The sequence below is a fragment of the Octopus sinensis genome, linkage group LG9 (assembly GCF_006345805.1).
Source record: "Octopus sinensis linkage group LG9, ASM634580v1, whole genome shotgun sequence".
Classification (NCBI taxonomy): domain Eukaryota; kingdom Metazoa; phylum Mollusca; class Cephalopoda; order Octopoda; family Octopodidae; genus Octopus; species Octopus sinensis.
The window spans coordinates 83,451,672-83,478,300 of record NC_043005.1 but is presented as its reverse complement, the minus strand read 5'-3'; the positions used below and the strand labels follow the sequence as shown (position 1 = coordinate 83,478,300).

The 26,629-nt window shown below is 38.4% G+C and overlaps 1 protein-coding gene across 5 annotated transcripts in view; it reads left to right on the top strand.

Annotated features, from left to right (window-relative positions):
- The window catches only part of LOC115215737 (golgin subfamily A member 1), an 84,205-nt gene extending 67,199 nt beyond the window's left edge, over window positions 1-17,006 (top strand). For all 5 annotated transcript variants that reach the window (XM_036506060.1, XM_036506058.1, XM_036506059.1 and 2 more), the window contains 8 exons: window positions 919-1,071; window positions 4,404-4,499; window positions 5,475-5,564; window positions 6,783-6,885; window positions 8,836-9,017; window positions 11,449-11,559; window positions 13,831-14,184; window positions 16,282-17,006. In XM_036506060.1, the coding sequence (XP_036361953.1) occupies window positions 919-1,071; window positions 4,404-4,499; window positions 5,475-5,564; window positions 6,783-6,885; window positions 8,836-9,017; window positions 11,449-11,559; window positions 13,831-14,184; window positions 16,282-16,440 (1,248 nt within the window). In that variant the 3' untranslated portion in view covers window positions 16,441-17,006. The remainder of the gene's footprint in view (window positions 1-918; window positions 1,072-4,403; window positions 4,500-5,474; window positions 5,565-6,782; window positions 6,886-8,835; window positions 9,018-11,448; window positions 11,560-13,830; window positions 14,185-16,281) is intronic.
- Window positions 17,007-26,629: the final 9,623 nt, after the last annotated feature.

Below are 26,629 nucleotides of genomic sequence, written 5' to 3'. Positions count from 1 at the left end.
AATGAAAGGCAAAGTCAACCTCGGCGGAATTTGAACTCAGAACGTAAGGACAGATGAAAGGCTGCTAAGCACTTTGCCCAGTGTGCTACCAATTCTGCCAACTCGCTGCCTTAAAAGCACCTGCTTAATGATGACAGTTTTTTTACAAAATTCTTCATTATATTCAAGATATTGGTACAAAAGCAATGTATTTCAACAGAAATATGATGACAAAAGGATTAAGCAGATGTTCAAAGGCATTCCAGCCATGACCATCCACTCGTTTTTGTATTTAAACATAGTAAATCCCAGCCTACATCATCCGATGATGGTAGGGTGTGATTTAACCTTTGTGATACTAATTCACCTGGGGCCACCCCTAGCCCTATGTTACAAAGTGATTTACAAGGTGCTGTTTTAAAGTGATTAAATTAAAACCTTCCATCAAAATTTCATCAAGTTTCAAACACCAGATTAACAAGGATAGTTTTTTTTTACTAAATACTTCATTTTTCCCCCTCAAAACTGATTGGAACAAAGCAGTGCATTTCAATAGAAATATGGTAACAAAAAGGTTAAGAAATGAGTCTGAGAGAATGACATAATCAGTTTAACCCTTTAGTGTTCACATTATTCTACCAAAATTAATGCTTTTTTATCCAAATTGTTTTGAACTAATCATGCATTATCTTGTAGCTATGAGATTTTGACGAGGTAGCTGTTAATTTTTAAAACGATATTGTAGGGTTGGTGAGAGAGACCAGATCTGGCCAGTTTGAACATAAAACAGGCAGAATACTTTTGGCCAGATATGGTCGGTTTAAATGCTAAAGGGTTAATTAAAAAGATTTTAAAAAAACAATCAAAAACCGAAAATTATTGAATTGGGGTTATTTTTTAAAATCAATTCATTTTTTTCCCCCATTGTCTTGATTTTAGAGAGAACAACATGAACTATTGCTGGAAGAAATCAAAATGAAGCATTCAGAAACAGAAGAACTTTTACTAAATAAAATTGACAGTCTTGAATCTCAAGTAAAAACTGGTTTAATGACTCTTGAAGAAGTTAAGTTTTCTGCTGACCAGACAATTGTAAGTTGCTTTCTTTTTTTTTATTTGATAATCTTTTATTTTTGCTTTTTTCTTTTGCATTTTAAATTTATAGTCATTGGTGCAGGCATGGCTGTATTGTTAAGTTGGGGTTCAGGAGAAGGAGAGAGAGTGGGAGACAGCAGGATAGAGATAGTGGCAGAGTGCTGGGCATACTCACAAGGGACAGGGATCAGAATATCAATGGGATGGTCAAGTAAAAGAAGGGAGAGATAGATAGGTGGCAAGTGTAAAAAGCACTGTCCACTCTGTGGGATTGTTGGTGTTAGGAAGGGCATCCAGCTGTAAAAACCCTGCCAAGACAGACAGAAGTCAAGTGTAGGCTTCTACCTGGCCAGCTTCTGTCAAACCATCCCACCCATGCCAACATGGGAGGTGGAGGTTAAACAATGATGATGATTATATATATGTCTTCTTCACTCCTGTTCACCCATATATAATGCGGGATAGTCATGAATCTCTTCTACAGCAACAAGCCTATTCCTCTGCCTTTTATCATATTTTAACCTCCTCAACACATTGTATAAACCCACCTTTCTCCCTCTCAGTTGAGTACAACTGTTGAATACCGTTTCATGCCATCAAACTATGAACCCCCACTTTGCAATCACAAGGTCTCAGGTTAATTCCTGCCGTGTGGCATCTTGAGTAAATGTCATGTGCTGCAAGTTGACACTTATTTTGTGAGCGAACTTAAGTAGATAGAAAGTGTATAGAAGCTAACTGGGTGGATTGTACTTCAAATTCAAAAGGCTCATACAGCTCTATCATGCATGGTGTCACATTGATTCTGCTTGATATGACATAACCATGCACGTGCCTGAGGAATGCTCAGTCGCTCGTGTCTTAATTCAAGAACAGGTTGTTTCATTGGTTAAACAATCCTCATTGTTGAACAAAGGAGATCCGTTGCCATATACACATGCATGCCCATGAAGGTGTTTATACAAACTTAAATAGATATGACATCACCTCCACTTTTCACACTTTTACAAGTATAGTAGTTTATTGGAGCAATAATTTTAGCAGTTGGATCCCCTTCATTCACTTAATATCACTCACATGTAACTTGCTATAGACTGACGATATTGAGTTCTTAACCCTCTCAAACCTGGAGCCCGTGTCTAACTTCACCCTCCACCTAGGCTCCTGTTGCATATACAGCTCAAGAGTATCACTTGTAGGCAAACTAATGCACAGAATCATCATCATCATCGTTTAACGTCCGTTTTCCATGCTAGCATGGGTTGGACGGTTCAACCAGGGTCTGGGAAGCCAGGAGGCTGCACCAGGCTCCAGTCTGATCTGGCAGTGTTTCTACGGCTGGATGCCCTTCCTAACGCCAACCACTCCATGAGTGTAGTGGGTGCTTTTTACGTGCGACTGGCAGTGGCCACGTTTGGTTGGTGCTTTTAACGTGCCACCGGCACAGGTAACACAACTACAATTTCCATTTGATATTTATTTTGATGTTGATGTACTTGACTCAATAAGTCTCCTCAAGCGCAGCAGGTCATTCTGCAATCCAAGGTACTTTGAATGGGCTGTCTTTCTCCCTTTCTGTGATACTCTGCTCAGTCAATAAATCCTTTTCATTTTGGTGCATACTAGCATTTTCTGTTCCTCCACATTCATTACCAAAAGTTTACCTCCACAGGAGCTGCGGGCTTGAGAGGGTTAAGAACTCAATATCGTCAGTCTATAGCATGTTACATGTGAGTGATATTAAGTGAATGAAAGGGATCCAACCGCTGAAATAAATTCAGGTGAATAACAATAATAAGCCTATCACTCAGCTACCATATTTGTTCACCCAAATTGCTACTTTCCTCATCACTTTCACCAGTTTAGTTGTCCAGATCATCCTCATTGCTGATGTAAGTGTAAACACATCATCCAAAAGATAAATATCATCAGTGATTTCCTCAACTGCAAAGAGTCAAGGCCTTGCTCGCTTACAAGATGAAGTGCTGTGTTCATCGCAGAATCGTTTTCCTTTTGTTTTTTTAAATTAAAAACAAAAGTAAACAGCTACGGGGGTCACCATTAACAATGAATCATAAACACAGTTGACCTTACAGCTGCAATTCCTTGTATTTCTCCCTTTCTGTGATACTCTGTCCAGTCAACAAATCCTTTTCCCTTTGGTTCTTTCTAGCATTTTCTGTTCCTCCACATTCATTACCAAACTTTTACCTCCAGAAATCAGAGAACTTTTCATACATCTAATACATATACCTTGCCTTACAGTTTGAGCAACACACCTCTTTATATTGCTACTCAGTTCCTGACTCTTCTACCATGTGCATGTCACTCCAGCTACTGTCCCCCACTCCAATCCACCTTCTCCATATAGTGTGATGTCTAAGTAACAAAATATTTTCTCATCTTCCATCTTAACACCATTTCCAAGCTATAGCTCAGCATTCCCTCCACCTCTCTCTGGATGTCATCTTCATCATCACTTAACCTTCGCTATTTCATCCTTGCATGGCTCACACGGAACCTGTTCAGATAGGGATGCCCTTCCTGTTAACAACACTGTATGATGGTGATGCTCATCATTATCATCATTTAACATGCATTATTCCACGCTGGCATGGGTTAAAAAGCACCATCCGATCGTGGACGTTTGCCGGCCTCGGCTGATACCTGTGCCAGTGGTACGTAAAAAGCACCCACTACACTCTCGAAGTGGTTGGCGTTAGTAAGGGCATCCAACCATAGAAACATTGCCAGATCAGACTGGGCCTGGTGCAGCCTTCTGGCTTCCCAGACCCCAGTCGAACCATCCAACCCATGCTAGCATGGAAAACGGACGCTAAACAATGATGTATTATGCTTGTGTATCTGTTTGAATGGTTTCTACTGCTGGCTGCCCTTCCTAATGCCAACTACTTTACAGCGTGTACTGGGTGCTTTTATTTTTCTTGTCAATGCAGCTTGCTAGACTAGATCATGGGTCAGGAGAACTTTATGGTGGAATAAAGAGTAGAGAGGGGTAAAGCTATGTAAGAAAGGGCTGGAGTAGAACAAGTTATTTGCTGTAGAGGACCAACATAGCTACTCACATTTTAGAATAGAGGTGTCAGTGTAGTTGGAAAGTGATATAAATGGGTGAGTCATGACTGGAATGCATATTGATCAAAGCTCTGCTTAATCATGGCCAATCTGGAATCTTTAACAATCATTATTTAATGATCTGAACTGATGTTTATGTGGGTATTAAATTTGTTGATTATAAAATGTTCAGCATCAACAAACGTGTTTTAAAGTTGGATTATTTTGTTTCTATAAATTCTTCTTTATTTAAGGCTCAAATGGAAGAAAATGAAGAGGAATTGAGTGCAAAACAACTGCTTTTAGAAAGGAAAATTCAATCTTTAGAAGAAGAAAGAAACGAAATACAGGTAAAATATAATTTAGTGTTATTACTGTGCAGCACCTTCTGAAAGTGTTGTCTATTGTAGTCTTAGGCTAACCAGTGCCTTGTTAGTGAATTTGTTGGAAGCCCATGTGCATATCTGTGTTTTTGTCTCCCATTGCTTGAGAGCTAGTTTTAGTTTGTTTGCATCTCTCTAACTTGATGGTTCAGCAAAATGAGATCAATGAAATAAATACCAGATTAAAAAGAAAAAAATATCAGGATTGATTTGTTCAACTAAATTCTTCAAACCAGTGCTCCAGCATGACCACAATTTAATAACTGAAACAAATAAAAGAATGATTGCATTCACTGTGCACATACTTTTGTCACATGGAAAAAAAAACTGTGCAGCATAAAAATTTTGTACACATTGATTAGTAGAGAGTGAAAAGATTGTTATCTCAGAAAAGGAATGTGTGGTGATATTTATTATAATTGCACTGTAAATAAAAACTTCTTGTATACTAACTAAAATAAAAAAACCTTTTGAATCATTAATACACACTCCAGCCTCTGGCTCACAAGTGTACTGTCCCCTTTTTGTCTTTTCCATCACTACTATAATGGCCCCTGTCCCTCAGAGTTGACTGGTCTCATACCTCCACCACTCTCAACAGGCACTCTGATCCATCTGCCTTTCCACATTTCATCCCCATTGTTGTATTCAGTTCCCCCACTTGTCCTGCACCAACTGCTTTCTCCCAGTCCTTGCTCCCCAAATCATTGTCCCTTTGGAATCTTCTCCCTGTTTATGGCTTTCTTACAAGTGTTGACCTGCAATACGTTAATCGTATCAACCTTACTAGTCTTGGATGGCCTGCAAGGATCATGGCCACTTTCTCTTTCACCAAACGCTGCAAGTAAAAATGAAAAGCAGTTTAAATATTACAAAATTGTTCACCTTCTTTCCTTTCCATTATGTTGCAATAAATATCTATTTTCTTCCTGTCTCTTCCAGAATAAACTAATTTCTCAAGAGAACGAATATTCTGCTGTATTAAGTGAACTTCAGGAGAAGACAAGTAAACTAGAGAATGTGGAAACGAAGGTAGGTTATGGCTTCGTTAATTATGCTAAATGAGTTTCTACCTGATAGTCTCTTTGTGTGATTAATATTCAAATAAATCCCAATACATCATTGATTAAATCATGCTAAGCTCTGCACTCATTAACTTTACCTAAGTCTTTATTACCAGTAGAGGAAGTCTCTGCACGAGCCAGCAAGGTAACCTCTCTTTCTAGAAATAGAAGCCAAATACACTCTTGTTATTTTATCTTTGAAAAGGGAAAGGCACACTGGCTGAGAAATAATAAAGACCAGACCTCTTCTTATCTGAGGAAAACACAAGAGTTGTGGTTCCTCCCCAACCTTTCTCTGCTCCAGTCTCAGAAACATGACTTTGTATAAATGTCATGGGCAGTGTCCTTTCATTTCTAAAATTAAAAAAAAAAATTGTACTTGAAATTTCTGCCTTATGATTTCTTATGGTGATATTATAACACCTTCAGTCATTTTTGTGAGTGTAGTTGGCAAGTAGCCTGATTGTGTGGTGTTTCATGGTATAGCAACTTGGACAAGTGTTGTTTTCTGTAGCCCTGAGCCAACCAAAGCCTTGTGAAGGATTTGGTAGATGGTGCTGGTGAGCGACAAGTAGAGAGCACCCACTCTGTAAAATGGTTGGCATTAGGAAGGGCATCCAGTCATAAAAAGACCATGTCAGAACTGACAATTGGAGTCTGGTGCAGCGTTCTGGCTTCTCACCTCCCGTTAACCTGTCCAACCCATGCCAGCATGGAAAATGGACATTAAATGATGATTATGAAACAATGAAGCTTATTGTGTGTGTGTTTGTGTGCACCCCTCCTTTGACTCTTGACATCACATGGTGGCTGTAAACCAGCAATGTTTGTTTCTATTCTTCCACAAAAAAAAAAATCTGACCACAAGGAAATATTCTCTTGTTTAGGAACAGGAGAGAGTTGGCAACAGGAAAGAGACCCAGCAATAGAAAATTTGCCTCAATGAATTCTGTCTAGTCCATGCCAGTATGAAAAAGTGTATGTTACATTAATGATGATGTACTTGACAGACAGTGTGTGAACATTTTCATTGTGGTGTTTCCATTCAATAAAAATGACTATTGTCACGTAGTCCCAAGTAAGGCTTACCTCAGACTAACCAACGATTCCTTACCCTTCTTAAATATGACTATTTTAATTTGTTATTGATTCTGTATTTTATTTTCTTTGTGTCTGGCATTTTCAGCTAGAAGCTGTGGAAAAACAACTCGATGCAGCTTTAGAGGAATTGCAGGCTGTGAATATAGAAGCATCAAAAACTAAGGCAGATCTCCAGTTTTGTACAGAAGGTAAGTATTAAGGAACTACATTTTTTGTAAAATGCCACCCTTTGGGCTGTAAAGATGGACAAAATGTTGCTAAGTTTTTGTCTAGTATGCTGGTAGTTCTGCCAGCTCACTTACCTTATAATAGCTATATCATCATCGTTTAGCATCCGTTTTCCATGCTAGCATGGGTTGGAAATGAAACGATAATAATACAAGCAACAATAATAATGATAATAATCGACTCTTTACTGAGGTCATTAGAGGGGTGGGGCTGCACTGAGGAAATGCTAATTCCTTAAATGGAGATGGCTGAGGATATATATTTAATTTTCAATTTCAAAAACCAACAGCAGAGTCCTTACATGGCATCATAGCCTTTCTTTTAAGGAAGAAGGAGTAATGATGCCATAGAGAAGTAAAGAACAATATGCCTTGAATATATATTCTCACAAGGAATGTGGGTGAAATGTTGACTGGTTCTCTACTATAACCAATTTCTTTATGATAGATGTTTTCTTTTTATGGGACTGTGACTGTGATGTCTTTTAGATACTGACAAGTCATGTGTACTTAGATTTACATATCCAGGAAGAATTATTGTATTTTGTCCAGTTGACACCTACAGAAACTGGAACTTATCTTCTGGCTCTTGTATTGATGGACCCTTGGTATTTGCATCAACAAAATGGTTAATCCCTGGATTGACAAATATTCTCATCAAAAGTTGCTGTTGATTGTTTTCCGTTTTTTACAATTCCTAAATGTTTGGAGAACATGAATATCTTAGATATGGTTGCCAGACCAAAAATAATTGGTTAGTAATATCACACAGGCAGGGGCACAGAAATTTTACAAGGTAGAATGAGGTTGCTTTGAGGTCACCTCTCTGGGTAGGTGTAGTCTTTTCTTCCCTACTCTCATCAGCATTTCATGGGGCCCTTTCTTGGATCTTTGCCCTCTGGATTAATGCACTAGCTGAACCCTTCTTTTCTCATAGTTAAACTTCTGATCAAACATTCTAGCCATGAACATCCTGTTTTTTGGCTTTTAGTCAGTGTCTTATACCATCATACTTTATCTGATTTAATCTAGAACTTTGTTTCTCTCTCTCTCTCCTTTTTTCATCTTCTTTTTATCTGGCTGTTTGAGGGATATTTAACTGCCATTTCTAACAATTCGAACACTACATTATAGCTATTTTGTTGGCTGCTTCTTGTGGTTGTTGATATTGTTTATCATCATTATAACATCATATTTCTATGCATGTACGAGGTCAGACGGAATTCACTGTGGTAGATTTTTTTTACAGCCAGATGTCCCTCCTGTCACCATTACATGTTATTCAGGTCATTTCCTCTTGAGAAAATTCATTGTATACAGAGCCAGATGATGAAATGTTTTAAAAACAACCACTAAACTATGGATCCCATTAAAATAGTTGACTGCAGTTCTCAGAGCTTATTAGTGAATTAAAATCAAATTTTTTTGTTTTTAATTTCAGCACAAGTATTCTCTCTTTGTCCTTGTAAATGAGTGTCACTGTTTTCAAGCAGTATCATCATCATCGTTTAACATCCATTTTCCGTGCTAGCGTGGGTTGGACAGTTCAACCGGGGTCTGGGAAGCCAGGAGGCTGCACCAGGCTCCAGTCTGATCTGACTGTGTTTCTACAGCTGGATGCCCTTCCTAACGCCAACCACTCTGAGAGTGTAGTGGGTGCTTTTACGTGCCAGGCGAGATTTTGTGAAATCATGTTTGGCTTTGGGGGAAGTATTACTTCGCTTGGATCCAGGTGAGGGTTAGTGAATAGGAAGGGCATCTGATTGTAGAAAATCTTCCTCAGTAAACTCTGTCTGACCCATGCAAGTAAGGAAGAGGACATTAAAACAATGATGATGAAATTTGTTGTTTGTAATGTTCTTCTTATCATCGGCAAATATCAATTAATTAATTATTTTTTTTATTTTGTAGAGAAAGATAGATTACTTTTACGTAATGCAGAACTATTTCAACAACTGCAGTCATTACAACAGAGTCAGCAAGTTGAGAAAATGGAGTATGAGCAAGTGTTGAAAGAGAAATCTGAAATTTATACTGCACTAAAGAAAGAGGTGGAAGACAATGAGGTGACACTGGACCAGTACAGAAAACAGGTAGGGACCAGTATAATGCCCTGTTTTGTTTTATATTGCTGCAAGGTTACACATTGCTACTGCTGCTGGTGTTTAGCTTCAGGTCAGCCTTTACTAAACAAGCAGTCTTTTAGGATCAAAAGACTTCTTTACCTTTAGGTCATTCTGTATATAAGCAACAAGTGGGCTTCTATGCAAGGTTGATTTGCTAGAAGTAGCAGCAAAACTCCCTCAGATCCCACATACATGGAGGCATACATGTACACTGATGTAGACATGCACATTACCACGTCAAAGGACATATTGGATGATATATAGTCTGATGTACTTTGTTTCAGAAAAATACAAAATAAATTAAGATGGTCATGGATAGAACAACTTGATATTCTGTCTCCCTCCCCTCCCCCGCCTGACTTAAGGTGAAAAAATAACAACAGTGAACATAAGCACATGGCTGAATGGTCAGGTTCATTATGCAACTGTAAGGGCCCCACGTACAATCTCCTTGCATGGCATCTTGAGCAAGACATTCTCCATAGTTGTAGGTTGATCACCTAAACATGTGAATGAAATTGGGCGACAGGAGCTGTATAGGAGCTCACTGGGTGGCTTGTACATGTATTTCAAAAAGTACAGCTTCGTCATATGCTGTATCACATTGGTTTTGTCTGAGAATTACATTACGAGTACATGTCTGTGGAATACTCAGCCACTTTCAGGTTAATTCAGTACATCAAACAACTAAACCCTCTTCATCAAACGACTACCACCACCATCTAATATACAGTTTCTTTTTCTGGTTTATTAGACTGATGCCATGTAGGGATTACTGTCTTCAAGGAGATATTCAGTTGTATTTGCTCCCAATGCTTTTGCCCTTTCATCCTTTTGGGAAATGATAGAATAAGTGCCAAAATCGACCCTTGAATCCAGTACTCCAGAATGGCCACAGTCCAATGATTGAAATCAATAAATGATTAAAAGAATATGTTCCTTAACCTTATAAAATGAATGCCAATGATCCTGGATGATCTGGAGTTAAGTAAATTACAACAATGTACCTGTTTCTGAGTCTGTAGCATTGCAGCATCTGCCCATTTGTTACTGGTTCTCTACTCCTAGGGGATGGCACCTTTGCACCACTTGGACACAACCTTCCAACCTATGGGTTTGTTTGGGTAGTCATTACTGGTGAGAGTTTTACGAGGTTTGAATGCAAATCCTACCTCACCCTCTTTTTGAAACACTGGTTCCCACACAGCACTAGAGCAACATGAAATGAAGTGTTTTGCTCAAGAAATACAACATGCTGCCTGGTCCAAAAATAGAAATTATGGTTGGCAATCCTGAGTACAGCACCCTAACCACTAGGCCATGTTGCCTTCACCCTAATCATGAGGCCAGGTACCTTCACAGCAATGATTGACTGAAATTCTGTTAATTATCTTTAAGTGGAGAAACTATTAGGGTTGGCCAAAAGTCATGAAAATGAAGTTGGTGCAACACCTTGAAGCCACTTGATTTAGCTGCTAAGGGTTGTGACATTTAGTCCACCTTGTGCAACGATTGTACTCCTAATTTTTTTATGATTTAAATCATGGAACTATTTATTTTACTCATCTCTTTTTTTTTTCTTTTAAATAAATTAAAGATTTTATGCTAAAAATCTAAAGATTGCCATGTCATTATTTCAATGTTCACTTTTCCATGCTTACATGCTTTGGACTAGTTAGAATGAGGCAGAATTTCTTTGACTGAATGCCCTTTTAATCACCAACCCTCACTTGTTTCCAAACAAGATGATATTTCCCCATGGCCTGACTGATTTTCACAATACTGGAAACAAATGACTGCCTCAATGCAAGTAACACTCATTTACATCTATCAGATGATGTTAAGTCAAGGACTTAAAAGCATGCACACACACATTGTATTTACTCCTAAGTTCCACCCCAGTTTTTTCATTTAAAATCAAATACAAACTAGTGTGACTTACACATGCACATGTATTTACTTGTGTGCGTTGTTGATATCATAAAAATTTACAAACTTTTGAGAGAACCTGGAATATCTTTTTTGCAATTAGTTCTTCAAGCGCACATAAAGCTATAAATAATAGCATGGAAATATTGAGTTGAAGAACCCTTTTGGATAGAACAAGTTGAAGGGTGTTTGTTGGACTTGAGTCCACATCCCCTGTATGTACTTTGAGAACCAATTCCAGAAAAGAAATACACACACACACAGAGAACTTCTTTTAGATTGTCTATAAATCCACTCTCAAAGCTTTGATTGGCTTGGGGCTATATATAGAAGATGCCATGCAGAGAGACTGAACCTGAAACCATGTGCTTGGGAAGTGGACTACAGCCACACTTACACTAAAACTACTACAATACCAAATTATGAGGAATTCTAACTTCACCTAATTTTGCATTTTATTCTTACCCAGATTGCTAAACTGGAAGCACAGATACAAGATGGTGCTGAGCTTTCAAGTGAACTCATCTTAACAAGAAATAATTTACGCCAATTAGAAGAAACACTTAATGATAAAAATAAGGTGAGTTTGTGTTTTTCCTTTCCTTTCAGTAAATTTCGTCGCTTCTGTTGTCATTGACCTCATCAAACCAGTTCTTTGTTTGTTTCCAGTTGTGTACCTCAGTCTATATTATGCAATTTTTTTTGTGTTATTCTAAAATAGGAGTGTGATTTGAGGGAGATTTGGTTGCTTGTTATAGCAAGTCTAACAACTGGCAAGGTGGCTTGTTCTTATTATTAGTAATCCAGTATAATTACAAGATCATTTAATGTCCCTGTTTCATACTGACATAGGAGTTGAATGGTTTGATAGGGGTCTTTTTAGCTTGGTTTCTATAACTGGATGCCCTTCCTAATTCTAACCACTTTAAAGAGTGCTGTTTACATGGCAGCAGCACCAATGAGGTCACCTTGAATCTTGCAAGACTATAAACTTCAAGAAAAGCAACTTCATGCTATGAGAGAAGGAGTTAAAGTATGAGGGGCCAGAGCAGAGCAGATTTTCTGTAGAGGGATCATGTAGTTACTTACATTTTCAAAGAAGGAGTGGGGAGGGGTTTGATTGATTAAGGTGGAGCCATAGAAATAATGGTGACTTTGACTGTGTTTTTCAGAACCAATGTAAAGTGAAATATCTTTTTAAGGGCACAAAAATAGCCATGCAGTTTTAAAAGTTTGCTCAACTGGTGGATGGCAAAATCTGTAGCTTGTGGTATTTGGTTATGTTCTGAGTTCAAATCCCATCAAACTCCACTTTTTTTGAGGCCAGTGACATAAGTGTTGGGGGTTGAGGCAGTTGATTATAAAGAGAGGAATAACTAAATCTATGTAAATATTTTGTTAATTAGCTCCAAAAAATTGCTATAGTTGTGAGAATGGTGTGTTGGGAAGGAATGAAAGCTGTTGTTGTTATGAAACAGTTGGCTCGACAACAGATTTCCTGGTTTTACATCGACTAATCAATAAGGAAATTGATTTTAACAAAATTTAGCAGGCATTTGATTAGAGCCCCAATTCTTTCTTGCTTTTTTCCCCAATCCCTGTTTATTTCCTGTAGATGTTTAGGCCGGGTATCAAACTGCATTAATCTCTCCTTCCACTACTGAATAACTTTTATAATGTATGGCTGTATTTTAACAATCAGGAACACATTGGTAAGACCTAAGTGAACCAAATGTCTAATGTTAGCTAGAAGAATTCAAATTCAGAATGAGGTCAAGTTTGCTTTTGATCTTCTCATTTGTTCCTATTTTACAGTGATATAATTAATCTGACACATGTTTCAGCTTTACCACCTGGTCTTTGGGTATCATTAGCAGAGCCTGCTTTATTGCAAGCATTCAAGCCAGATCTGATGATAACTTCCTTGCTCTTGGTTTCAGAGGGTCATGGATGCTCCTCTGACCTGCCCCCATTCACCTAACCAGGTGTCTTAAATGTGTCATTTGCTATGATTCTCCAGTTCCCTCTGTATTGTGCTGCATGCATACAATCAGCCAAATTCTTGTTTCCAGTCTATTCTTTGATGTTGTTAATCCACAAATGTCTTCGAGAGCCTCTTGCTCTCCACACTTCCTGCCACGGTGATTTTTGGCAATGACTCATGACACATTCTCCCACTAAGTAAATGATGACTCTGGCTACAGCATCCATGCTTCCCAATGTGCTTGCTCTCCCATTGGGGAATTTGTCAAATTTTGAAGCTGGATTTTTGGGCTACTGGCTGAAACATTAATGTTGGATGCTGTCAGCATTTGTGAGAGACATGGTGAACTCATTGGTTGGAGCCAGCTCAACCCAGCCTGGATGAATGCCACCACAACTACAAGTAGTAAATTTACTATGGAATGCATTCCAGCCATGACTACCTTTTCCTTTTTCTGATTACTTTGTGCAAATGTTGTGAGATTTAGCAGATCAGTTGACCATATAATGGCTCTGTCATTGGCTTATGTGGTGTAGGGAATTTTTTTTATTTTTTAGAAACTATTATATGTATAAATGGCTCTTAGGAAGCTACAAGCACTGAGCTCTGAATGTAGAATGTATTGCTTATAGCAGAAACATCTGTAAGCTAATGATTCTTGTTCTTTTTTCATTCATTCAAATATATATATATATCTATATATAATTTATATTTAAAATGAGGGTGAGAAATTAGATATTTAATTTAATTAACATCGATTTTACACCAGTGGTCTAGCATAGTGGAACATAGTGGTTTCCCTCTAATATATATATATATACATACACACACACAAATTCTATGTTTTTAATGGTTATTTTTCTGCAGACACTGAAGAGCCAACAGCAAAAATTAATAGATCTACGGAAAACTCTACAGAAAGAATTGAAAGTCCAAGCGCTTCCAAATGACAATCTACCTCCAGACAATCGGGACTCCTCTAACACGCCTCCTCTCAAAAGAAAAAACAATCTCGAACAGTCTGTAAATATATCCTCTAGCCTTAATAAGCTGCCTCACGAGGCTTATGCCAAAAGCCTTGAGTTAAACCACATGCGCACTCATTCCGATCTTCCAGTTCATGCAACTGATTCATTCCGAGTTAAAGCCGACGAGAAAGATGTCAACTTCCTTTACCTGAAACATGTTGTTCTGAAGTTTATGCTGAGCCGAGAGAATGAAGTAAGTTTCACTTTTGTCCTTTTCTTTTTTTTCCTATCATCATCATCATCATTTAACATCCATTTTCCATGCTAGCTTGGGCTGGACGGTTCGACCAGGGTCTGGGAAGCCAGGAGGCTGCACCAGGCTCCAGTGTGATCTGGCAGTGTTTCTACAGCTGGATGCCCTTCCTAATGCCAACCACTTCGTGAGTGTAGTGGGTGCTTTTTATGTGCCACGGAGGCCAGACAAGGCAGCGCTGGCAACGGCCACATTCGGATGGATCTTTTTACGTGCCACCAGCACTGGTATCACAACTACAATTTCCATTCATTTTTTTATCGATTTCGCTTGCTTCAACAGGTCTTTGCAAGCAGAGTTTTGTGTCCCAAGGAGAAAAGGTATGCATAAGTGGACTGGCTACATCCCAGGTAAAAGCCGCATGTTATGGCCTCACTTGTCCTGCCGGGTCTTCTCAATGCTCAATTTTCCATGCTTACCTGGACAGAATGTATTGAGTCAGATTTTCCATGCTCAGATGCCCTTCTTGTTGTCAACAGTTACCTGTTTCCAAATAAGGTAATGCTTGCTCAAGTTCAGACATGTTTTTCATGGAACAGAAAACGAAAGACACTGCTTGTATGAGGGTGACATTCATTTACAACTATCAATCAATGTCAAAACAAGAAGACAGAAATAACCCACCAACCCCATATACGAGGGGCATTCAATAAGTAATGCCCCTGACCCACTTGCAGTTGTTTGATCTAGCTGAAATTTTGCATGTGCACTTATTTATACCTCTATAGATTAAGTGGCGAATTACAGCTCTGAACTACAGGTCTTTGAACTGAGTCAAGTGTGAAATGGAGCCTGTTGAGTGTCGAGCAGTGTTCTGGTTTTTGTATTTGAAAGGACGCACACCACAGGAGACTTTTGATGAAATGAAAGTAACTTATGGTGATGATGCCCCATCATATGACCTTGTAAAAGGCTGGCATTGTGAATTCAAACATAGTCGGAACTCTGTGGAAACAGCTCCCAGATCTGGTCGCCCCCTTCTGCCGTTGATGAGACGTCTGTCCGTCAAGTTGAGGCTGCCATTTTGGAAGGTCAACGCATAACTATTCGCCAAATAGCCCATAAGGTCAAGATTAGTACCGGGTCTGTGGAAACTATCATTCATGACCATTTGCATATGCAAAAGGTGTCTGCCAGATGGATTTCCAGGTTGCTCATACCTTTCCAGAAGCAAGAACGCGTTGAGTGCTCGAGGATGAATTTGGAGATGTGCCAAGAAGATGAGTCAAAATTTTTCAAAAGACTGATCACACAGGATAAAACCTGGGTCCATCACTATGATCCATAGACCAAAGCACCGTGACTCACCTCCTCCAAAGAAGGCAAGAGTGCAGCCCTCCGCTGACAAGGTTATGCTCAAAGTCTTCTGGGACCAGGACGGAGTAGTGATGACTGATTTCCCGGCAAAGGGTAGCACAATTACAGGAGCCTATTATGCTTCACTTTTGAGGAAATTAAGAGAAGCGGGGCAAGATCAGCAAAGGTATCCTCCTCCTGCAGGACAACGCTCCGGTCCACAACTCACGTGTCGCCAGATCAGAAGCACAGGCATGCGGTTATGAACTCCTCCCCTTGCACCCTCTGATTTTCACCTCTTCCCAGCCATGAAGTTGATTTTGAAAGGAAAGTGTTTCCCAGATGATGCAGCCTTGATTTCTGAAGTCACGTCGTGGTTGGAGGACCAAGCTGGGGTCTTCTACAAAAACGGTCTCCAGAGCTGTATCAAACGATGGGAGAAATGCATAACTCTGGGTAGTTCCTATGTAGGAAAAGACTAATAACTATGCCAAGTGTCGTTGCTCTACTGCTATGGGAAGTGGGTCAGGGGCATTACTTATTGAACGCCCCTCGTATATCATCTAACATCCATCTTCCATGCATATATGTAATGAGCCACTTCCAATTTCTGGCTACCAAATCCACTCATACAGCCACACCAGCACATTTTCAATTATTTCAAGGAAGTTAAATATTCTCAGTATTTTTGTACATTTTTTTTTTATGCCATTGTAACATTTTATTTTGTTTTTGTTGCAGGCCCTGCAACTAATCCGAGCAGTGTCTGTTCTCCTGAAATTCACACAAGACGAGCAGCAGATGATTCGAGATACTCTTGAGTACAAAATGTCCTGGTTTGGGTCACGCCCTTCACTTGGCCGCGGTCAAACTGCCAAAATTATACCACCCTCATTTTAGCAACCGTGTTTTAATTATCAAGACGATTGCCATGGGATATATAAGCATCACCACTTCCACCTTCATTATTATATATCTCTCTCTTCTTTGTTCTTTTCTCCTTTCCTCTCTCTCTCTCTTATCATCATCATACTCAGTGCTATTTGCTGCTTCACCTATGTAAATGACCACCTTGTATAAAGAAAGGACACTATTTTCTTATATCTCTTGTATAAACAAAATAATTTAAAAAGAAATAACTGCGGTAACAAAAAAAAAAGTAAAATAAAAATGGAAAGAAAAAGACAAGGAACTGACAAGAAATATACCATCAAAACAAAACTTCCAATCTAGTAGTACAACTAAATATATATATATAAATGTGTGTGTGTTTGTGTATATATATCTATACACAATATAAATTAATATTTATATGCGGTAAGTCTGATGCATGATTGCAGGTGCAAATGCAGTTAGGTAGTGGTACTTGGTAATTCGGTACTTGATTAACTCTTGGTATGGCTGTGTATTTATTTTGGTTGCCACTGAAAATAAAAATCTTTTTGTTAAACCCTGTCATCATTTTGGAACCCATGGTCTTTTTTATATATATATATATATATATATTTGTTCTGTTTTTACCTATTAGACTGGAGGAGAGAAGGTTACATTTTTTAGGGTACTTCAATACTTACAATAAAATAAGGGTTAATTTTTACATTCTAATGCTTTTCTCTTTTATTTTGCAGATTACTTCATATCATTTTCTTTTATTTGTTTCAGTCATTTGACTGCGGCCATGCTGGAGCACCGCCTTTAGTCGAGCAAATCGACCCCGGGACTTATTCTTTTGTAAGCCCAGTACTTATTCTATCGGCCTCTTTTTTTTGCCGAACCGCTAAGTGACGGGGACGTAAACACACCAGCATCGGTTGTCAAGCAATGCTAGAGGGACAAACACAAACACATACACACATATATACGACAGGCTTCTTTCAGTTTCCGTCTACCAAATCCACTCACAAGGCATTGGTCGGCCCGGGGCTATAGCAGAAGACACTTGCCCAAGATGCCACGCAGTGGGACTGAACCCGGAACCATGTGGTTGGTAAGCAAGCTACTTACCACACAGCCACTCCTGTGCCTACGTTGGTTAAATTTATAACAATTTTTACCCTTTTAAAATGAGTTTATATCAGATCCGTATCAGATAGTGCATGCTATATGCATTGAAAAGGGAGCTCTTCAGTAATGAAATGGCAAGAAATATTTATTCTGTTTGTGGAGATGAAGATTTATATGTCTGCACCTGTGCACAATGGTTTGGCTAATTTCACTTGAGAAATTTTTCTCTCATATTTCTTTTGATCTGAATGACTAAGCTCAGTCAATATTGAGCATCTGTAAACCATATTTGAGGAAGATACAAAGCAAACTGCATAAGAATTTGCAAATTACACTTCAATCATAAAACACTGTCATGATCTCGGAAATGTATTTGAACTCAATCAGTGGGTCTTTCTAAGCTTAATCAAGAAATTACCCTCTGCATGTCTTAGGAGAGTAGACTTGCTACTGAAACTTTCTTGGGTAAAATCAACACAAGTGATGAAAAATGGGTTCTCTATAATTATATCCAATGACGTTGGTTAGTAGTTAATAGAAAAGGAGGGCCCATCGCTAAATCAGTGCTACATCTCAAAAAAAGTTATGCTTTGTGTATGAAGGGTTTCATCTGCCATGAAATGTTAAACCAAAAGGAAGCAGTTAATGCAGAGAAGTATCATTCTGCAAATAAAAATTTGCAGAAAATGCACACCTCATTGGTCAATTGTAAATATTGCTCTTATATAATGCAAGATTACATATTGCCCAAGTTACTTAGAAAAAAATTGTAGCACTAAAAATATGGAAGTTTTGCTTCATCTTTTCCTGACCTTGATCCCTTAGACTATTGTCTTTCCACGATTAATAAATTATTTTTACTCTGTATAATGTTGCGATGATCTAAAAAATATTAAATATGATATTGTTTCTTTGCTTCAAAACCTGCAGAATTTTATACCTAAGAAATAAACAATCTACTAAATAGATCGCATTATCATTATTGAGGAGAAATATTATCTTGATTAAATATATCAAGACCAAAGAAGTATTTGTTTCTTTCCCCATCTTGAAATGCAGAAGAATTTTCTTTCCAGCCTAATATTGTTTTCCTAATGCCATTGTTTTATTACTTTATTACAAACTCTTGCTAGCAAGGAAAATATACAGGTGTGAAGCCAATGATAACAAGAAGGTTTACTTACATTTTATAATTCCATACTGACTCGGTTTCAAATTTAACAGGATCATGTTTCATCCACTTTCCATATGGGAGTTTATTTTTAAGAATAGATTCCCATATATTGGTCTATCATCATCATTTAACATCCACTCTCCATGCTGGCATTGGTTAGACAACCCACTGATCAAGTTAAGGTACTTTTCCATGATCACAACAGTGTTTTATGATCAAAGTGTAACATAAATGAACTGTTTTGCAAATTCTGATGCAGTTTGCTTTGTATCTTCCTCAACTATGGTTTTCTATACAAATCATATACGCCACACAATCTCCTAACACTTAGCAATATCTAAGTATATTTTATGCCTAATTATAGAATACTTAGGAAGAAAACCAAAGTAAGTGATCCCCACAAGCTGTAAATCCATAAACATTTTCAACTTTACAAGAAAACAACCCAGAATGAGACTAAGATATAAGAAACTTTCTATTCTACTCTAGGCACAAGGCCTGAAATTTTGGGGGAAGGAGCTGGTCGATTAGATTGACTCCCAGTACGTAACTGGTACTTAATTTATCAGCCATGCAGATCAAAAGAAATATGTGAGAGAAAGATATGAGAAATTGACAATTGAGCCTTGCCATATATTATTCTACATTGTTATAAGTGGTTGGTGTTTGTAAGGGCATCCAGCTGTAAAAGCCATGCCAAAACACACTCAGAAGCCTGGAGTAGTCTCCTGTCAAACCATCCGACCCATGCCAGCATGGAAAGTAGACATTAACCAATGATGATGATGTATTATGACATATATTTATATATCTCAAATTATGATATGTACTAAAGACCTGTTGAGGCAAGTGAAATCAAAATCAAAGTCAATTCGATGACTGGCATCCGTGCTAGCAGGGTGCAAAGAGCACTATACGAGTGTGATCGTTGACAGAGTGGCTATTCGAGTATGATCATTACTAGCGTTGCCTTACCGGCACTTATGCCTGTGCTAGTAGGGTGCCAAGAGCACCATCCGAGCGTGATCGTTGCCAGAGCAGCCAACTGGCTTCTGTACCCGTGGCACGTAAAAGGGCACCATTCGAGTGTGATCGTTACCAACGTCGCTTCACTGGCACGTGTAAAAAGATTTGAGCGAGGTCATCGCCAGTACCACCTGACTGGCCCCTGTGCTGGTGGCACGTAAAAAGCACCCACTACACTCTCGGAGAGCGTTAGGAAGGGCATCCAGCTGTAAGATCAAGATTGGAGCCTGGTGCAGCCATCTGGTTCACCAGCCCTCAGTCAAAATCGTCCAACCCATGCTAGCATGGAAAGTGGACGTTAAACGATGATGATGATGACTAGTAGGGATGCCATAATTTGTTTAGTAACCTTAAAATAATACCAAGTAAATTCTTTTCTACTCTAGGTACAAAGCCCAAAATTAGATCAACCCCAGTATGCAACTGGTATTTAATTTATCAACCCCAAAAGGATGAAAGGCAAAGTCAACCTCGGCAGAATTTGAGCTCAGAACGTAGCGGCAGACGAAATACCACAAAGCATTTCGCCTGGCATGCTAATGTTTCTGCCAGCTCGCCGCCTTAAATAATACCAAGTATACTAAAGGTTTACAAGTGAATACTGTGCCCTTCCTTTTTGTGTCAGCAATGCCATTGGATCACTTTTAAGTTATCTCTACACATATTCCATAGAGTTTAGAGCTGTGGTCTCATCAGTAATGACATTTGTAAACCACTATGTAGAACATCTAGTGCAGAGTTAAATATAAATATTCAATAAGATCCTTTGTAGTTCTTGGCAAGATTGAAACCTGCACCTACGTATTAGGCCTTCACTTAAACACCCATCAACCCAGAAGTTATATCCTGTGAGTAACAAGATATTTCATCATTAGTAATTGATCTAATTCTCTGATAGATTTTAATATCCCATTGTACTCTTTTTGTTTTTATTATTATTATTATCTTTATATATAAAAGTGAAGTTGTGTGTCTGTCTCCTACGATTTAGATTCCTAACTACTCCCACATTTTGCGGTGCAGTTTAACCAAAACCAGGTATCTTATAGTCGTGATTCATATTGAGCCCTTCATTTTTTTCCATTTTAATGCATTTTTTCGCTATTATATAAGGGAAGTAACTCTCTAAAAATGTCTACGATGAGTCAATGATTTAAAAAAAAATTTACCATCATTTTTTTTTTCCATTTTTAATGCATTTTTTTGCTATTTTTTGGCTATAACTCTAAAAATGCTTATATAGTTATTTCCCTTACAAACCCGAGCAACGCCGGGCGATACTGCTAGTTACATATAAAAATTGTGAGCTGGCAGAATTGTTAGCATGCTGGGGAAAATGCTTAGCAGCACTTCGTCCGTCTGTACATTTCAAATAGGTATCAGTTGAACATTGATGTCAATATAATTGACTAAGCCCCTTCCTTCATTTCAAGCCTTATGCCTATAGTACAAAGGATTATTATTGTTCTACAGAAAAGCGTTGAGCTGGGAGAATCGTTACTGTGCTGGATAAAATGCCACTAAGCATTTTGTCCGGCTTCATGTTCTGAGTTCAAATTCTGCCAAGATAGACTTTGCCTTTCATCCTTTCAGGGTTGATAAAATAAGTACCATTGAACACTGGGGGTTGATGTAATCAACTTCATCCTGCCCCTAAAATTGCTGGCCTTGTACCAAAATTTGAAACCATTATTATTATTATTGTTGTTGTTGTTATATAGCTATTTTTGTTGCAGTGCCATGTGAGGAAAGACATAATTAACCAGCTTTAATATTGCCCAGGACATGCAGTGTTCTTACTAATAGTATTCACTTTTATAATTATTATTCTTTTTTTTTTTTATATCTCAAGTGATAATAAAAGTTAAGAAATGGAAAAATATTTAAGATGCTGTTTAGTTCCTGCCATTATTTGAAACCTCCACCTATAAATCAAAATGCTACCTACAAACATGTCTTTATTTGCCAGGCCACTGATGCATGAACAATGGGGGAATGAAAAATGAGATATTTAAGTCTAAGTTTCATCATTATTGATGATTGAGCTGAAGCTATGATAAATTTAAATATCTTGTGATTTACTGGGGGATGGAGGTTGTCCTGTTAGTAAAATTGTAGATTAGACAGCATAGGACATCATGGCCAGGATTCAGTACTGTCCTGGGAACTAACTAGAAATTTTTCTTTTTCCACATTTAATAAAAATCCCATGTAATTCCTGGCAAAGACTGAACCCCCTACCATGTATTAAAGTACTACTTAACAACACCTTTACCTACCAGGCCACCAAAGCAGTTCCAAGAAATGAGTTAAAAATGAGATATTTAAATCTGTTTTTATTGATTATTGATCTGATGCTGTGATAGACTTAAGTGTCTTTTTTTGTTTGTTTTTTTTTTACAGCATTTATTGGGAGAAGAACCTGGTAATCTTATGAGTAAAGGTGTGTACATAAGACATACCTTGCCATGGTTCAACACTCCCTGGGGTGTAACAAAGAATTTTTTTTTCATCTCTAGAGAAATGTTAAAAAAAAACCTTCGTAGAATTCCCCACTAGTAATTCCTAGCAGCAAGTGAAATCTCTACCTTTACATTATGTTACTACTTACAAGCATCTTTAACCATAAGCCCATCAAGGCAGCAACACTAACCAAGTTAAAAAGGAGATATTTAACACATTTACCAGCATCACCTTACTGGCACCTGTGCCAGTGACATGTGTAAAAGATTCGAGCGAGGTCGTTGCCAGTACCGCCTGACTGGCCCCATGCCAGTGGCACCTAAAAGCACCCACTACACTCTTGGAGTGGTTGGCATTAGGAAGGGCAGCCAGCTGTAGAAACTGTGCCAGATCAAGAGTGAAGCCTGGTGCAGCCATCTGGTTCACCAGTCCTCAGTCAAATCATCCAATCCATGCTAGCATGGAAAGCGGATGTTAAACAATGATGATGATTTTTGTTATTGGTGTTTGAAAGCAAACCCCTTGTTTGCACACACCCACATACATAGTTACTTTATCTCCTTGTTCGCTTCAAATCAGTCTTAGTCTACCAGACCTATTATCATTAATCACTCCAGCTGTGACCCATTTCTCGTTACCAGTCCAATACACGTAAAAACCTCACATGCAAATTACTTGCTGCAATCTTTATGAAGGTTTTATTTACTTTGACTATTCACTTCCCACCATCTTTAGTTAAAAAGAACATTTAAAATTAAGTGGAAATTGGAACCCAACCTAAATTTAAGTCAATTACATACGAACGTCATTACCAACGACCAGGCCATCAAGACAACAATGGAAAGAGGGAGAGGGAAGGAAATAAGATATTTCAGTATTCGATTCATAAAGTTGAAAACCTACACTAGAGGAGGATGAACCCAGAACTTAGCTGTGTGTTTCTAGATTTCTATCCAATGTGAGGTTCTAGTGTTTCATATTCTTTCATGGCGGCTTCTACATTCACAACATTGTTCATTTAACAGTCTGAGTGTGTGTGTGTGTGTATATATATATTATATATATATATATATATATATATACACACATACACAAAGGAAAAGTCAGTCACAGCAGCATTTGAACTCAGAATGTTATGACAGACAACATACTGCTAAGCATTTTTGTCTGACAGACTAACAGCTGTCAGTGCACTACCCTTATAATAATCCTCTCTACTATAGGCACAAGGCCTGAAATTTGGGGGAGGGGACTAATCAATTACCTCAACCCCAGTGTTTTGCTGGTACTTATTTTATTGACCCTGAAAGGATGAAAGACAAAGTCAACCTCAGCAGAATTTGAACTCAGAACATAGATGAAATACCTATTTCTTTACTACCCACAAGGGGCTAAACACAGAGAGGACAGACAAACGGATATTAAGTCAATTATATCGACCCCAGTGCATAACTGGTACTTATTTAATCAACCCCGAAAGGATGAAAGACAAAGTCGACATCGGCGGAATTTGAACTCAGAACATAGCGGCAGACGAAATACCGCTAAGCATTTCGCCCGGTGCGCTAACGTTTCTGCCAGCTCATCACCTGCCTAGTAATAATAATGATCCATTTCATAATGAAAATATATTTTACTTGTTTCAGAATTTGGATGGTGGCCATGCTGGGGCACCAGCTCGAAGAGTTTAGTGGAATAAATTAACTCTAGTACTTATTTTTAAGCTTGATCCTTATTCTATCAGTCTCATTTTGCCTAACTGCTAGTCGACAAGGATGTAAAACCCAAAACCAGTTAAGTGGTGGTGGTGGACAAACACAAAGGTACACACACACAAAGCTTCTTTCAATTTCCAATAACTAAATTTACTCATATGACTTTGGATAGCCCAGGGCTATAGTGTAAGACACTTGTCTAAAGTAATTCTATATATTATTATATACATCATAATGTTAACATTATTTACATTCGACGGATATTTGTACTCATTTTGTTTGTTGTTAACAGAATGTTTTGGCTGATATGCCCTCCAGCTTTCTTCAGGTGTCTTGGGGGAAATTTTGAACCTGGGTTCTCATTCCTAAGGTATTTTTCAATGTTAACATTGAAATTTCCCCAAGACACCTGAAGAAGGTTGGAGGGTATATCAGCCGAAACGTTGTGTTAACAAACAAGATGAAGACAAATATCCGTCGAATATAAATAATGTACATAAAATTCTTCATCTCTTAAATATAGAACTGTCATAATATTAAGTCATACATTATAATAGAGACTTGGAAACAGTTTGCTTGTGCATTCAGTTGAAAATTCCACATACTGGATGCCAGAAAGGAGACATCAGGAAGGATATGCACCATTTTGAGTCCTTTGGCTCTTGTAATATAACATAGTATAATGGTTTCGAATATTGGCACAGGGCCAGCAGTTTTTGTGGGGAGGGGATAAGTTGATTACATTGACCCCAGTACTTGACTGGTACTTATTTTATTGCTCCTGAAAGGATGAAAAGCAAAGTCAATCACAACGGAATTTGAGCTCGGGACATGAAGCTGAATGAAATGTCAATAAGCATTTCATCCAGTAAAGCTAATGATTCTGTAATCTCACCACCTTATGATATAAGTATTATATTCTAACTAGCTGGCCATCAAAAATGACAGCTAATTGTAGCATTTTATATATATAAATAAGGTACATAATCTCGCATACAAACATTTACATACTTCCCTTCCACAGAGTTGAAAACACTTGTTTTTTTCTTTTCAGCATTGAATGCCCACCATCCTGCTTCTATTGCACACACTCATTCACATGACTCCCTTTTATACACACACACACACACACACATACATATATACTCACACAAAGTTGAAACGCTGTTTGATTTCTTTTTTCATCATAAAACTTCCATCATCCCACTACCAAGTTTGCCATCACCCCTTCCTTCCTTATTTATCTTACCACCCCTTCCTTTCTCACTCATATGTTGTGACGGAGAAATATACAAGAGTATTATTATAGTAGACAATATGGATGGTAAATCAAATTAATACACTTGTCAATGTTCACATACTCCCCTTATACACTCACACAGATCTGAAATGCTGTTTGATTTTTCTTTTCAACGTTGAATGTTCACCATCCCATTTCCATTGTGTGCATGCACACACACACACACACACTCACATACCTCTTTTTACGTAAACACACATACACTCACACAGAGTTGAAATGTTGAGTTTTTTCACCCCTTTCTTTCTCATTCATATGCTGTGATGGAGAAAAACAGAAGATACATGACCTCATTGCTATTACTTTCTCTCACTCCCTTACAATGAGGACTATTGCTCTCACTACTTCTTCACTGAATTACTATTTTCTCTCCTCTCCCTTCACTTATACTACACTTTCTTCTACTTCCTGCATGATTTTGGACAAACAAATTTTTGAAACAACTATTTTTCTTGAGGATGCCTTCTAATGTACAGTTGATTTTAGCTCTTATGATGGAACAACTTGCTGCCTCCGCAGGCAGGATTATGGAATTTTCTGGCTCACCATCCTCTGCAGATAACCTTGTCGCTTCTTCATCTCCCTCTACTTCTTCTGCTCCGGTTGACAAGCAATCCTCTGAAATCTTGTGGGCTATCGCAGAACTGACCCGTCAGATTTCACGCACGTGTATAAACCGTTCATTTTGAAGGTATCATTCCAAAGGAAGGACCAGGTGCCGCTCCTTCTCATGCACACGTACACTTCCTGCTCCCTCAGTCAGATGGTACTACAGGAAGTTCAAGGACCAAGCCAAGAAATGTACACAGCCCTGCTCCTACTCTTCTCAGGGAAACTTGGCAGGAAGACACGTCAGTCATTTCCCCCATCGATTCACCTTATCGTGTATTCTTTATCAGAGATGCCAGTTTTTCAAAGTCCTTCATGGTGGATACGGGGTGCCTCTTTAAGTATCTGGCCTCGATGGTTTACCTCCACCAATCCTGCTCCTTTGGATATCTCTCTTTACGTGGTGAATCACTCGGCCATCAAGATCTATGGTCAAATATTCCTCACCCTGGATTTGTCACCATGGAGAAAAAGCTCTCTTATGGTAAAAAGGTGTAAAAACACCCAGTTCATTCAGTGTCGTCATCTCTTGGGAATCTCAAACATCGATGTTTCGAGTTTATTGACTCTTGTCGATGAGATGTATCTAAGAGAGGCAACTCTGAATGAACTATATATCTCTCTATTCCTTTACTCAACCATCCCATTTACATTCTGATCCCCATCCCTTCGAAGTTTTCCTGGCACTTTGCCACCATCTATATCCTGCTGTCTTCCACTCTCTCTCTCCCCTTCTATGTACTTCCCTCAGGTTGGGTAGCCATGCATTTCCTTTGAGACAATGCACCTGTTTCTGCC